The 15309-nt window shown below is 40.2% G+C and overlaps 1 protein-coding gene across 1 annotated transcript in view; it reads right to left on the bottom strand.

Moving 5' to 3' along the window:
* Nucleotides 1-15129, bottom strand: part of LOC118390014 (vacuolar protein sorting-associated protein 37D-like) — a 47752-nt gene extending 32623 nt beyond the window's left edge. Inside the window, exons 1-2 of the mRNA XM_035780126.2 lie at nt 14838-15129; nt 6761-6932 (exon numbers count right to left, since the gene is read on the bottom strand). Of these exons, the coding sequence (XP_035636019.1) occupies nt 6761-6932; nt 14838-14969 (304 nt within the window). The 5' untranslated portion in view covers nt 14970-15129. The remainder of the gene's footprint in view (nt 1-6760; nt 6933-14837) is intronic.
* Nucleotides 15130-15309: the final 180 nt, after the last annotated feature.

A 15309-nucleotide genomic window follows, 5' to 3' on the forward strand; every position in this document is an offset into this window, starting at 1 on the left:
ATCAGAGGGGCATACTTTTCTGCAGCAGTCCCATTCTGTGTACATTCAATGTGGGCGGAAGCATCGACCACAGGTTTCTTTCTATGTGTTCTGAAGAGAGGAGGTGAGGTCGGAAACACATTCCGTCTATAGAGAAAAATAAGATACACTAAATACATAGATCAGATTTGTTGCCTACTTTCTGTCAGAAGTTAGAGCCCAAACGTGTGCAAACAAAATTCACAACTCAAAGGAAAACAGCTCTGAATTCACCTTCTGGGTATTTTGAATCCCACAAATAAGCCTAAGCCTCAGGTGCTGACAGTAATTTGAAACGAGGGGGAGAAATATATCTAAACTTGGAAGTCAATACTACTGTTACCCTCTCACCAAGCTCGAATTTGACTCTCACGGCATTACTTAGAATATCTGAACAGCATGGGACATTAGGTGAGAAGGACATCTCCAATAAGAATCCCTATTGTAAACTCGCTAGGGTTGTAACGATGTGCGATGACAGTCAGGAAGCAAGTTCAGGAGGTGTGTGTTTTAATAAAACAAACAGAATATAATACAAAACAAGAAACACTAACAGCACACAGACATGACACTGGAACAGAAACAATAACACCTGGGGAAGGAACCAAAGGGAGTGACATATATATATATATATAAGGACGGTAATCAGGGAGGTGATGGAGTCTAGGTAAATCTGATGTTGCGCAGGTGCGAGGAACGATGGTGACAGGTGTGCGCCATAACGAGCAGCCTGGTGACCTAGAGGCCTAGAGGGAGCTCACGTGACAAGGGTGATGACAATTAGGGTATTAACTTCAGATAGACTGATTATAGATTTATGTTATTATATAAGGATATGCTTTCCCATGCATTAAATGACACTGAAACAGTAAATGACTCCACCGATGCAACAGATATAAGGTTCAAGATGTATATTACCACCTTTTCAATGTACCACATCAACATAAATACAAATAATAAACCCCAATGAGTTGTGCACAACCCATGTCCAAATTACTTGCAAGTTTGCTTAAACCCGTTGGAGCGTGTTGGAGCTATAAAAAAAATGACTGCACACAAAGTCCCGAAGCACCCCACCGTTGTGGTTACTCACTACTTGTAGACATTTCCTCAGTGAAGTAACTTATAGCAGTTCCGTGCAGGTATCACAAGATCCACAGCAATCACAGCTATCAATGCAGACAGTACTCCTTAGCAGCAACAGATAGAAACATGAACTCGTTAATCTTCCACAAGCAATTCTCTTCAAGTCTCGCACATTGCTAGGCTAACCTCGAGCTGTCAAATACCTCCGCGATGAGACGGCACGTCAGTAGCTTCAGTCTCTACTAAGTCTTTCTTAACAAAATAATAACTCTATTATAAAATCATATCAGTATTTCCCTTCAAAACTCAGTAGATGTGGGTTTTGTTATACTTTTATCATCATCTTTTATAGTTTTTCTTCACCAACACCCAGGCCCCAGGCCTCCTGTTAACGAGGTCAATTCTCCCATTGGCCACAGCTTAACAATCTACCTTATTGGTCAAAATTGTAACTTAAAAGTAAACCAACCTATTCACTTGTACATTAAATAAATATTTATTCAGAAGAAATGCATTAACAACATTACAATTCAGGAGCAATTCGATCACTTTTTAAATCTAATACCAATTAATTATAACAAATAAACTCTATACCTGGTTTTAATAAGGTTATTACATGACTAATTATCAATTGTAATGCTGAAAAGAATAGAATGTGAGCTGGTGGTGGGAAGTTGATGTGACAAGTGACAGACAAACAGACAAAGGCTGCAGGTCCACCTGTGACCACAGCAACCTTGACCACATTCCGCACTTGATGTCTTCCATCCCTAAGCAAGCTGCATTACGCAATACACACAATATGTTGAGCCAGAACACAATGTAACTCTTCTGGGATTTCTTGCCTCAGGAATTCTTCCTTTTTTTCAGATTTTTCCCTCTCCTCTGGCCAAATGAGAATCAGATGTTTTGTGGAGGAAAGACGGACTCCCAACCATCCTGCTTTGTTGGTGCAGCTGGAGTGTTGGTACAGTATGTGTGTGTGGTGACAAGAAGGTGAACATTCCACCCTCCTTCCATCATTGGACAGCTGCTACGGCTGTAGATGGGGATAAAAGGGGAGGAACGATTGGCTTCAAAACATGCCTGTTGTACATGAGAGTTCATTTAAAACGGGTGCTTTTGAGATTTCCTCTGTAAATAATATGGATAAATTCGTCAAAACATGAAAATAGGTGTTCGGCAATTTAACTGATTTAAACATCTGTGGATCTGAGCAGCACCTGCTTTATCCCCAATTGAGGAAAAAGTAACATATTTCTGAGTTTCACCCATTAGGCTCAAGAAGAGGGGTTTTACGGCTTCCTCTACCGAGCGGCTGCTGCTCTGCTAAAGCATTTAAGAGCTCTAACATACCCCACTGGTGCAGCTCTACTGTCGCCCTGTCAACATCATGCCTCTGCTAAGCAAAGACAAGGCCCCTTTCCACCCCCAAATCCCCTGACAACTGCTCAGTTTCCTGCTGGCATTGATGCGCCCAATCTTTCCCATGACCATTAGCTGGTGAGTTTGCACACAGTTACAGCAGCAGAAACCCAGCCTGGAGGGGTGGGCCGTCTGTCTTAAGAGGCTTTTCGAAGCAACTATCTACACAGTCATGTGCCATTGTCTTTGAACTACCAGCTAGTGGGAGAGCAGCAGACAAAAGCCTTTCATATACACTACCGGTCAAAAGTTTTTGTTGTTGTTTTTTTAAACTATTTTCTACATTATAGACTAATAGTGAAGACGTCAAAACTATGAAATGACACATGGAATCATGTAGTAACCAAAAAAGGTTGCTGGATCTAATCCCCAAGCCGACAAGTTCAAATCTGTCATTCTGCCCCTGAACAAGGCAGTTAACCCACTGTTCCCTGGTAGGCTGTCATTGTAAATAAGAATTTGACATAAAATAACACATTTCAAAGTTTTGATGTCTTCACTAGTATTCTACAATGTAGAAAATAGTAAAAATAAAGAAAAACCCTTGAATGAGTAGGTATTCTAAAACTGACCTGTAGTGTAGATTTGCAGCACCAGCAGCACCACTTGGACTGTACAACAGTTGGGGGGGTGTTAAAGTCAACAAATAATTAATATCTCCTTGTTGATTTGAATGCTAGAACACTGGCTGAGGCTGTAGGGAAATGCAGGTTGGGAGTGGGATTGAATGGAAGTAGTGTTCGAAGGTGCAATCTCATTCCTATGCTTGTCCTCATATCTACTGCATGACTTGGTGCACCTGGGAGACTTATAGCTAATCTAGACTTTGTTTGGTGATCCCCTAAATTTCCATAATCTAAATAATTCATTCGCAATGCGCTGAGCACGGGTTGTTGAAGAGCCGAGTGGAGTTCAAACAAAGATGACCGTTTAACTCTTTACACTCGTGGGAATTGGTCTATATAGGTGCAACATAAGACAAAAGCATTACAAGGGTTTGAATGAGAGGACGAACTGGTGTCTCCAAATGCGCACAGTTCCTAAGCAATGCCGATTCACTTTTATGACTCAAAGAATAATCTCTTTTTTTTTGCTCTCCTAGCCATGCCATTGAGGAACTAGAGCAAGCACACTTGTAGTCATTTCCTTTGGAACACAACCCACCATCACACATTTACTGTTGTTTACACAATCCCAAAAACTGGCCATTATAAATGGCAATCTGGGACAGGTAGGCATGATTTGAAAGCTTGTTCTATTGCCAACATAACTAGCTATGTTATACAATATGATCTTACAGTGTTAGGTTTCACAAGGCAAATCAGAGAAACAGATCGTAATTTTGGTGTGCATAGAAAGGAGACATGAGAAATGTTCCCTCTAAACTGTGTGTGGGTACGCAGCTCCCCGGGACTGCTATGCAGGATAAATATAAACCCGCACAGAGAAACACGAGATTGAACTTCACTCAACTTTCTAGAGTTTTCCCGTTAGTTAACACTATCAACTTTTCCCTTTACTGTGGGAATTGTGATCAAATTAACACAATATTAGCCGTTTTCAATGCAACATACCGAAACAAAATGAACTATGAAAGACTTAGTATACAAAACTAACTATATGCAAGAGATTTTGTTGTAGGGAGAAATGCATCTGAGTAGGATTGTATTGCATTGACAGGCATGACTCAGGCCCATACTCTACACAGACCGGTACGCCATAACCAATCAGAGCTACAGCAGGCCTATATACAAATAGACGATTGCCATATATGGATCTGTGCCATTCACATTGAGCTGGACTGTGTTTACAGCATGAGCGGTCCTGAGTGGATGTGCTTGTTTTGAGATCAAAGTCAGAGCTACATGTAGTGAAGTATGCACAGTTGTGCATTTGTTCATATCCTTTGCTAGATACTGAGTTATTAACCCAGTTACAGATAAGTTGTAGTCAGCAATGGGTGAGTGATTGCTTCCTACAAAACGTGTGCATTTCATCTTTCAAAAGCAAGTCAGGTAAAGAGCTTTTTTGTCTTAAAGGTGCAGTGTTGTATTTTGAGACTTGAATAAGCTAAGTAGCCAATTGGCAGAGGGTAGCATGATTTGCCTTATTCTCTGTAATAACGGCATGGGAATAATGATGCATTTTATTTTGCAAAGTGGTTTCTTGCATCAAACAACACAACATTTTCAGTCACCTCCTTGTCTGAAGGACAAGTGGTTATAAACAAGTTAACGTCAAGCGCTGCATGTTTTTTTTCAAAGGTCTCATAGAATGTAGAGCTACAATGAACACACATTGGCTGCTACTGTAGGCTGAAGATTGAACAGCTATTTCCATGTTAAAATGATATGGGATGCATTTTGTCCATTGTTTTTGATTGTGGCCCACTCTGATAGTCCTACATTATGATCAAATAGCCATAGTAGCCTACTTAAAACTGTTACTTAAAGCGGGTACAGCCTGTGTCCACAGTAAATGTGTCCCGGAAGTTTTCACATCGTTCATGTTTGCGCTCAGCAGACCTGAAATTTGCTCAGTGATAAACATTTTTGAGGGAACATAGGTCATGAATGCATTTAGGTGAAGTGTGACACGGCAAATTTTCTTCACAATAAACAAACATAGGCTCATTCAGTTCAGAACAACCCAGGGTATGACGCTATGTCATCTTGTAGCTGTACATCAAACATAGTGAGTGATCATAAACTTTGACACTGTATATGACATGAGTTTTATGATTTGGAAATGTGAAGTGTACATTTGGACAAACGGGTGTTTGGCTTCCTTTTATGACATCCAAGTGGTATTTTTTATTATAATCCTCAATGTCTTGTCTTTCCAAAACATAATTTACAGCATTTCCCTCACTCAGCCAACCCAAAACATTTCAAAATTTCTCCAATTACTGGGAGGGAGGGGGACAACTTCTTGTCGGGCGCAGTTCTATCAGTCAAAACCCATACAGTGCTGTGAAGTGCAGAGCCAGAACTCTGGCGTCATGTATAGCATGTTACTGTACAGCCACTATGTTTCACTTTAAGCACTTACAGTATTAGTGCCCAAATCTGCCATTTTCTACTGAATGTAAAGGGCTACGATAAGACAGCGAGACTGAAGTTCTCTCTCAAGTCTTGGAAGGACTACCCCAAAAAGGGGCCCCTTTGTCTCTTAGAAAACACGAGGTAAGGCAATGAGGGCCACCGCAGACTAAACCATGCAATTACTCAGCCCGAGGAGGTTAGCGTGATGGCGCTCCTTTGGGTACTGAGGTTTCTGCCTAGTTTACTTTGGCCTTAAGGGTAGCTCAGCAAGTTGCATGAACAGTACCATAAGAAAAAATGTTATTCTGTTTATTTGTTTGTCTGTTTAAATAACATGTTCTTTGATTCAGCGAGTCAAAGATGACCCTGAGATGTGCAAGTCTGTCTGACCGTGAGAATACACTCAGCTTCTTACACTGCCAAGAAGGAAACCAGGAGAAACACAATATTCAGTCATTTTGGCCAAATAGAATAAACATTTTAAAAAACAGCTCCCTTAGCAGAGGAGCACCCCTGTTAACTGTTTGGGAAATGAAACAGGCTCATGTGGAACAGGAGTCTTATTTCATACATGCTCCAGTGGTTACTCTTGGCTAGTGTTGAAAGAGAGATGGAACAGCCAGGTGGGAACCCCTTTGCCTGAGCTCACCCATGGGGACACGATAGTTCTGCAAGACCCCACCTCCACCCCTCACACCCATGAGCGGGACTGGAGGGGAGGGGCATGGACCAGGTCCAGAGTTTGGATCCCAACAGTGCCAGCAGATTTCACACACCAACCTGTCAAATGTAATAACAATCCACACAAGAGGTCGCGACACTGATCAGCGCGGGCCTCATAAATTAAACAGCCGACATTAGGGCGTTGTTATGGAACAGTGTTTCTCTGTGATGTGTTTCCACAGACACAAAGGCACACACCCTGGGGTTGTTTAGATGTTATTAATAAACCATTGTAGATTTTGCAGCTTACCTCAAAAATAGTCAGCTACAACAGCTCATCAAAATCTCGTTCCCTGGTCTATGATCACTCCGTACACAGACATTATATTTCCATAAATTCTTATCCAGCTGTATTTTTATATTCTTAATCCTAAGTCATGGCTGACAGCAATATTCCATGTACACCCAGAAACAGAGACAATCTTCCTTTCTCCTCTGCCTCTCTTGGTCACATGTAGACTCACCGAGCCGACTCTGTTTTTCCCAGCAGGCGGTTGCCAGATTGGTCAGATCCCTATATTTCTCAGCCAGCTGGAGTTTGCCGTTGTTGAGGCGGGGTCGCCTGGCGAGGCTCTCCTCGGCCAAGCTCCGGTTGGAGGTCAGCAGAATCTCTCTGTCCACCTGCAGCTCCTGAAACTGGAGACAGGCATGGAGTCAGAACCCTGAGAATGTACAGCTCAGCACACACAAAGAAAAGGTAAATGGATTAACTGAATCAATAGCAGACTGTGATGGTAGGGTGCCATGTTTAAAATAGTATTCCAGTAATACAGGTGTATGTGTATCAACCTACTTATAGTATCTTGATAAATAGGAGTTTAAAGTTGGCATAACAGTTGGAAATGTACATATTTATTTAGCTATTTAAAGATTGATGTTTACAAATCTGCTCAACTGAGCATTCACAGAATTCATAGTTAAATAAAAAATGTGTCAAGCTACAATAGATCTTCAAGGTTAACCTCACTCTGCAGGAAATGCTCTACACACTGAGTTTGAAATGTATTGAGCTGGAAAATGTTTTCTCAAAGGGTTTGAGCAGAGAAAGCAACAGCAAAGGGGTTAGTCAATGTGGAAAGTATGAAACTGTGAGAAACAGCAGGGTCATTGAGGGCCAGAAACACAGGAAGGAACAAGGGTGTACTGTATATACATGAATGTTTGATGGTGAGTTACTTAAGAACAAAAACCTGTTCCAAGGTGTGAACTTCAACCAGTAGGTCTATACTAAATATTGAATATATCAAATGACTTTCCCAGTCAGGGTTAATAAAACTGAGGGCATTTGATACTTAATTTCATGTGAAGGTTAAGTCAAGATGTGTTAAACAAGATCAATAAAAATTGATGTTAAAAAAAACAACTTACAGGCCAAATTCCCTAAACCAATGTAACTTTCCACCAATGGCAAATAGCGGACTTTGAATTCCTAGTCAAGAGCCTCACTCATGTTACACATGGACCGCATGATACGCTTGTGGCTTTGGCATACACACTGGGAGGATTCAGTTGATGACTTGGCACTAGCGAAGTAACATTTTACTTACTTCACATATCAGCCCTTTAACGTTGTTCAAAAACCAAACTCAAGACTAAAGTCAGGCTATTGCTTACACTTTCAAGAATCTTCATACCACAGCAAGAAAATGTATACATGTAGAGGCATTAATAGTGACAGTTCCACAGACTAACGCCTCGATCAGACCGACAGCATCATTGCATCAATACTGCGTAATAAATTCTTCAGTCAAACTTTTCCATGATCTAATCCAAAATTTTGTGGATATATTGTACCAGTCAAAAGTTTTGACACACCTACTCATTCAAGGGTTTTTCTTAATTTTCACTATTTTCTACACTGTAGAATAGTAGTGAAGACATCAAAACTATGAAATAACACATATGGAATCATGTAGTAATCAAAAAAGTGTTAAACAAATTAAAATATATTCTATATTTCTCTTTGTCACGACTTCCACCGAAGTCGGCTCCTCTCCTTGTTCACACGGCGTTCGGTGGTCGACGTCACCGGCTTTCTAGCCATCGCTGCTCCATTTTTCATGTATCCATTTGTTTTTTTGTCTTGTTCACTGCACATCTGGTTTTCATTCCCCAATCAACCTACATGTATTTATTCCTCTGTTCTCCATCATGTCTTTGTGTGAGATTGTTTGTGTTACGTGTGTATTGTTGACGCGCCAGACTGGCTTGTTTTTTCCATGTTATTTTTTCACAAAGATGTTTATTGTGAAACATAATTACTTGTGACTGTTTTGCGCGTTTTGCACTTTTTCCTAAATAAAGTGTGCGTCTGTTCACAAATCGCTGCTCTCCTGCACCTGACTTCGCTACCAGTACGCACCAATCTGACACTCTTTGCTTATTTGAGTTGTTCTTGCCATAATATGGACTTGGTATTTTACCAAATAGGCCTATCTTCTGTATACCCACCCTACCTTGTCACAACACAACTGATTGTCTCAAACGCATGAATTAACTTTTAACAAGGCACAACCTCATGAAGCTGGTTGAGAAAATGCCAATAATGTGAAAAACTGTCATCAAGGCAAAGGGTGGCTACTTTGAAGAATATAAAATATATTTTGATTTGTTTAACACTTTTTTGGTTACTATATGTTTCCATATGTGTTATTTCATCGTTTTGATGTCTTCATTATTATTCTACAATGTAGAAAATAGTAAAAACAAAGAAAAACCCTGGAATGAGTAGGTGAGTCCAAACATTTGACTAGTAATGTATGTGCAACAAAAGTTCAACATTTACCTTTTGCTTCTATTTCTGTCAAGTCTACGCATACAATTTGATGCATAAATTGGATAAATAGTGGTTGTGTTTGCCTGCAATGCAATGGTGCAAGGCAAACGCAACATTCCATTGGAAATGTATGTACTTCTGGTGAACCAAAACACAATGGCGCTGTCGGTTTGATCGAGGTGAAAGGTTTCAATTAAACAAAAATGTATTTTGCATTTAAGTAAGTGTCAATACATGGGAATAATCACCAAATGAAAGGACAATTAGAAAATGTATTGCAAAGTATTCCAGCGTTCAGGACTAATGGTGAGTCCAGTGGCATTTTATGCATCGCTTTAGACCCAATGAGAAAAACACATTTGCATGATGAAGGGATTCTGTGGCTTGTCATCTGTAGCTCCGTCCATCTTGTTCCTAAAACGACATTGGCATAGCACAGACAGGATGGCAAACCACAAACCCCACTGTTAACTCAAATTATCTGAAGTCAAAAGAGCGTGGAGGCTTTTATTGAGATTTGCTATTCTGCCTGAAGTAAAATTATGAATTCTTTAGCTGCCAATTGCACTGTTTAAAACCTCAGGGATATTGTTAACTCTGGCTGAGCTCACCAAAGTATACCAAGGATAAATGGTTTATTTTGTTAAATGATAATGAGATTATTTGCCTCACTTAATACTCTGCTCATGACCAAAACAGTTTGGATCTCCTCATGGGGCATGCCTCCACTTGAAATTAATTTGCTTACAGGAATGTGAGAATTTATGTTCATTGCATCATGAACAAACACACAACAAAGTGGGTCAGTTGAAAGTGCTTTAGACTGAAAAAGAGCCATGGAGGAAGAGCTTCTCAGTGATATCAGAAAGTGGAGTTAAGTGAGGTAAAATTAATGAGACTGAGAGGGCGTACTGTTGCAGAGTGGCCAAAGGGAATTAGGTGGGAGGATTATTATCTACAGCTTGTATTGGCATGTTTCCCAAGTTACTGAGTCACAATCACTGATAGTAATCTTTGTTATTGATGCAGCTGGGTAGCACTGACTTTCCTTGCAGCAGTTTTGAAATGCTCAGTCAATGGCTCCTCAACAGTGGTTTCTTTCGACTTCAGAGTTTACGTATAACCCTCACATCTCGACTGAAACCACATGAGTTTCTTGCAACAGGAAACCAAAGCGAATGCCACCCCCCAGCCAGAGAAAGTCAGAAACCACTGATCCAATCATAGTGGTCTCCAAGCAAAGGCACATTGTATGCCTCACACCTCCCAAAATGGAGGGAATAAAGTCTTCTTTTGATTAAATATTTCCATTCCTGCAAGCTGAAACTGCAGAGCAAGATGCTAGATAAGACTTCTTCTTTAATTGGAGCAAGTTCTATGTACAGGGAATGAGAGAACATTTCAAATTGCCCACCTTATCTGAGAAGAGGGTTGAGTTCAAGACTTCTGGCTCAGGGTGATAATCAATTGCTAATTAAAAGCTTCACTTGGCAGTCAGCCTGAAGAAGGCTGTTTCTAACTTTGGCCAACTACAAAACGATGTAATCGCTCTCAGGAATCCAGTTCAGTGGAATGTGTCTGGCTGGACATATCAGGCTTTTTACAAACCTTGCACTGTAATAATCAAAGAAGCTTTGCGGGTCCAAAATACATGTATTTCCCCTTCGATACTTAAACCCCTAATCGTCTCAGACTTCGAAGTTGAAGAATCACTTTGAAAAAAGTATTTCATTTAGCTATGATAGGCTGAAAGGAGAGGGGAGTGTGCAATGTATAAGCAAGGCTTTAATCTGTGTTTTTTTAAATGATTAATCAAATCGAGGAAAAGAACAAAAAGTCTTAGGGACTTTTTTTTATCAAGGGCTCCCATTCTCAAAAGAATGAAGGGGCCTTCTCAGAACTGCTTAGGGCCCAGCCTTCTCCCTCAGCATCATCTGGAGGATTGGGTATGTAAGGACATACAAATGTTTCAGACCACTAACTGACTGACTGTATACACAAATGAGAAGTATGTCTGTGTGTTACAATTACTAAAAATACGCTGTGGAGGATGTACTGTACAACATGATAAATGCTTAATCTAATGAAGTAGTGATAGCTTGAAATATGATTTCCACTGATCTCAGTCACAACCAACTGGGCATAGATGTCAGTTAAACGTCTAGTTTTGATTTACATTTGGTTGAGTTGTCAACTAATGTGAATTCAATGTGAAATCAACAAACAAATTCACCATGTTATTGAATTTAGGTTTAAAGTTGGGTGAACAAAACACAATGCCCTTATGTTGATGACGTTTTGCAAATCAAATCAGTTTTCCACATTGATTTAATGTCATCACATTGAAAAGACGTGGAAACAACGTTGATTCAACCAGTTTTTGCCCACTAGGAAGAAACAGGGAATAAAAGACTGTGGCTTCAATCGGATCATGGCTCTGGACATCACAGCTGCATATGTGATCTTGTTTTAGACAGCTCTCGGGGATTACCTTGACCATCAGAGAGGTTACAATTCAACCCCGAGAAACATCTCATCTGCTGTTTTACTGCCGGCCAGGTGACAATTTTCAAAGCAACCATTGACGGTGAAAGTCATCAGGAAAATGTGTGACTTATTCCACAGATGTTACCCAAGATACTGTGCCAACACTTTTCCCTGGAACTGTTTCTTGACCAATTTTTCTTTGTCAGGTCAAGATTTACTTTATGTGGATTATCTAGTGGAGTGATAAATGATTTCAATACCATTTCATTGACAACTTAATCTGAACAAGTATATGCCCAACAGGCTACATTTTTTGGGATTACTTGTTGATTGCTTTTAAGAATATTGTAACTTTAAAATGTGTTCAAATTAAAATATATAAGCATGAAAAAGATTTTTAAACACATTTTGACTTGTGTGTGTTTGCTTTGAGGTTGGATTTCCTTTCTGTGTTATGAATCCTCCAAATGTGGGGTATTTGCTTCTTGCATTTCACTTCTGTATTCATTTTAATTGAGAATTAAATATTTAAAACACTCATTCCATGTAGTAAAATAATCTGAATGTTAACATTTTGTCTAGTTATTCATTGTAGGTTTATGGAGTATATTTTCCATTCCCAAATGCATTAGAACTTTTTAAACTGAGCCCCTCTAGTTTTTTTATCTGGGCCAATATCCTGTCTCTTATGCTTGTCACACCTCTTTGTGCATACTTAATTCTTGTCATCGGAACAGCTTGAAATATCTGCATTGTCACATCACAGCAGGCAAGATGGCAAAGTCTACAGGGTATTAAACTACTTCTATGACGCCACACTGTGTGGGCCCTCATGCAATTTAGAGAAACCACAAATCTTTGCAGCCCATTTGAAAGTGCTCTAAAGATTCTAGCAGTGTCTAACAGTTCCTGTGATTTTGCTAAAGTGTAATTTAGCTCCAAGTGTTTTTCAAAAGTCTCCCTCAACACTGGGTTACTTCAGTCCCTTCACAAGTGTCTTACTGTTCATTTCTCTCACACTTGTGGTTTGTATAATGATCATTTGCAAGGCAATCAGAGCCCCATGTTCTGTAGAATCTGGAGCATTTGGCCCAGAGTCTAAATAAGCACGGTGTACACAAAGACACTGCAGCTCCACTGTTCTCCCTTGAATTTCCTGTGACTACAAGGACACTCTATAGCTTATTTCACTCCAAATCCCTGTCATCCATGGCTATTCATAATCACCAGCGTTTTTCCCTAAACAGGAATAGCATCAGACCTTCCATTTCCTACTGTGGCTGCTCCTACCCCTGTTTAGCAAGCGGGAGGTTCAGGAGCCCCTGGGACTGTGGTTGTGATGATGCACTGGTTGTAAAGCAAACCACCAGACAGTATTCACCGGCACTGACAAAAAACACTTGAAGGGCACTTCAGATTTGGAAAGAAGTACAATGTTGTGTGAACTTCTCGAGCTGAAAATGTACTGATGTGGCAGTTTCTGTGAAGACACAAAAACTGGATATACAATAAAAATGTATGTGAACCAAGTATAAAATATTATTGTTTGACATTTGATATTGGGAAATATATTATACAAACATGATGAATGTGTTATGATTTAATATGCCAGCGTGAGGATACTGGCTCCTTTTCCATCAAGTATGTACAATCTACAAGAATTTACCAGCTAGATTTATCTTGGGGGGGAAAGGGCTTGAGTGTTGCTCTGCTCCTTCACTGCCATTTGTGGTAAGCTGAGGTGCTCAGCGTCTGAGTGTCTTCAAATGGAGCAGTCACAGTGTCCAGATGACTGTAATTTAATTTCCCCATTTAGTGCTTCCTACCCATGTCAAATCCCATGGAGCCAGTAGAGGATAGCAATTATGCCAGTCAGGAGGCTGAGAACATTCTCTAGAGGGAGCTAGCCAGTAGCTAGTGAGAGGTGGGCTATATACACAAGCGTCCATCTTATTGTGCCATTAATTATGCTTTCAGAGCGGTTGCCCTTGGATACCCCAAAGTGTTAATGAATTGGAGCGCTGCTCACCAGTGGATCGTAGGGGCTGTGGAGCCAGCCCCTACAATAAGTTCAACTACCACTACCACATGCTCACATGTCAGCCAACCATGCATATGTGGGCTTTATTAAACTAACAATGGCAACTGCAAGAAAAACAATGGGAGGGTGGCATACCCAGACACCCTACTGATGTTTAGTTACACAAACTGTAAATGAGAATTGTGTGTGAATGTCTCAACTAACCAACAGTATCATATTGCCGAGCTTATTACTGGCATGTAACACTTGCATGTAAATGTATGTTCAATCAAATGTCTTGGTCAAGTCGAATGCAGCTGCTACTACAACCATTACTGAAATCCCTTACATGCCTCTCGCTAAGTAATTCTTATCCAGTCCCTGGGAGAATTCCATAGCCTCTCTCAGTGAGATGCAACCACTCTGGAAACATCTCTCTAATTCATTCGCTGCAGCAGTGAGGCAGGTTTCAAATGTCATGTCTTGATCTGAATTGGACACATGCGCATCCAGTCCCAAATGAATAACGATTTTCCCTCTGTCCAAGAATGAATGCCACACCTGATGAGTTCAAGCAGAGGGCTATGTACCATGAATCACAAAAATGACAAATAGAACAAGAACAAACTGCCCTCGTAATTTAACATTATATTTAGGAATAGATGTTATAGTGAGGAATAAGACAGAAAGACAGAATGAGGTGCATTTGCATTTAAATGTGCATGTGCGTGGGACAGAGAGACCGATTATATGTTTTCAAATGAACATTTTAGTGCTTTTATAGCATTTTGAATAGGTTGATCCTGCTGCTCACTGAACATGTCCTGTATGGCAAGCAGGAATTCCCTGTTCAGGTCGATTGGTATGGAAAAACATTCTGTAAAAAACGAATGGAATGTGAACAATGTCAATTGTACATACTATTTACATTCACGTAAACTCTATCGGATTGACGGAGAACGTGGGGGGAAACATTAAAGGCTTTTCCCATTGGAAGCCACGCACAATAATATAGTGTCATAGGAGGATAATAAAGCATGCATTGCCTATAGCCTACACGATGTGTCATACGATGAGGCATCAAAGCAATTATTTCGCGCTCTATAGAAAACAGCAGAGAGCATAATGTTGAGACCTATTTGAGTTTGAATGTAGCCTAATAGTCTGGAAAATGTCATATCAACCACATGTAACTGACAGATACATTTAGCAAAACTGTGGTTTTATTCGATAGTTACCACATTGTATAACAAAATACCTTCTCATTGAGTCGGACGATCTGGTCCATTTTTTCTTCATCTTGTAAAAGCTCCTGCAATTCACTGGTGTTTAGAGCCCTGTACCCATCTGGGATAGAGTTCGTGTCCTTAAAATTGGACATTGTATTCATTCACAAGCAGTTCAGACGACTTCGTTTGTAAGCCCATTTGGTTCCATGTCGTTCGCAGTGAATAGCACAGCCGCACGCGCGTGTTGTGTTGAAGCAGACGGTGTAGCGAGAACGGAACGTTTCTGTTGGCGGAGACAATACAAGATGCAGGGACACATACTTAACACGTCTGCAGCTAATGTAATGCCACTGACAACCACAGGAAGGCATTGTCGTTTATAAGCAAATGTTATAAACAGTAATAAACCTCTACCACAATTTTGTTTGGCAGTATTTTATAATTGCCTACTGAAGTCCTGTATTTCCCAAATACCCCAAAATGTGTAGTAATAATAATAAT

Source organism: Oncorhynchus keta, chromosome 11 (genome assembly GCF_023373465.1).
Source record: "Oncorhynchus keta strain PuntledgeMale-10-30-2019 chromosome 11, Oket_V2, whole genome shotgun sequence".
Lineage (NCBI taxonomy): Eukaryota > Metazoa > Chordata > Actinopteri > Salmoniformes > Salmonidae > Oncorhynchus > Oncorhynchus keta.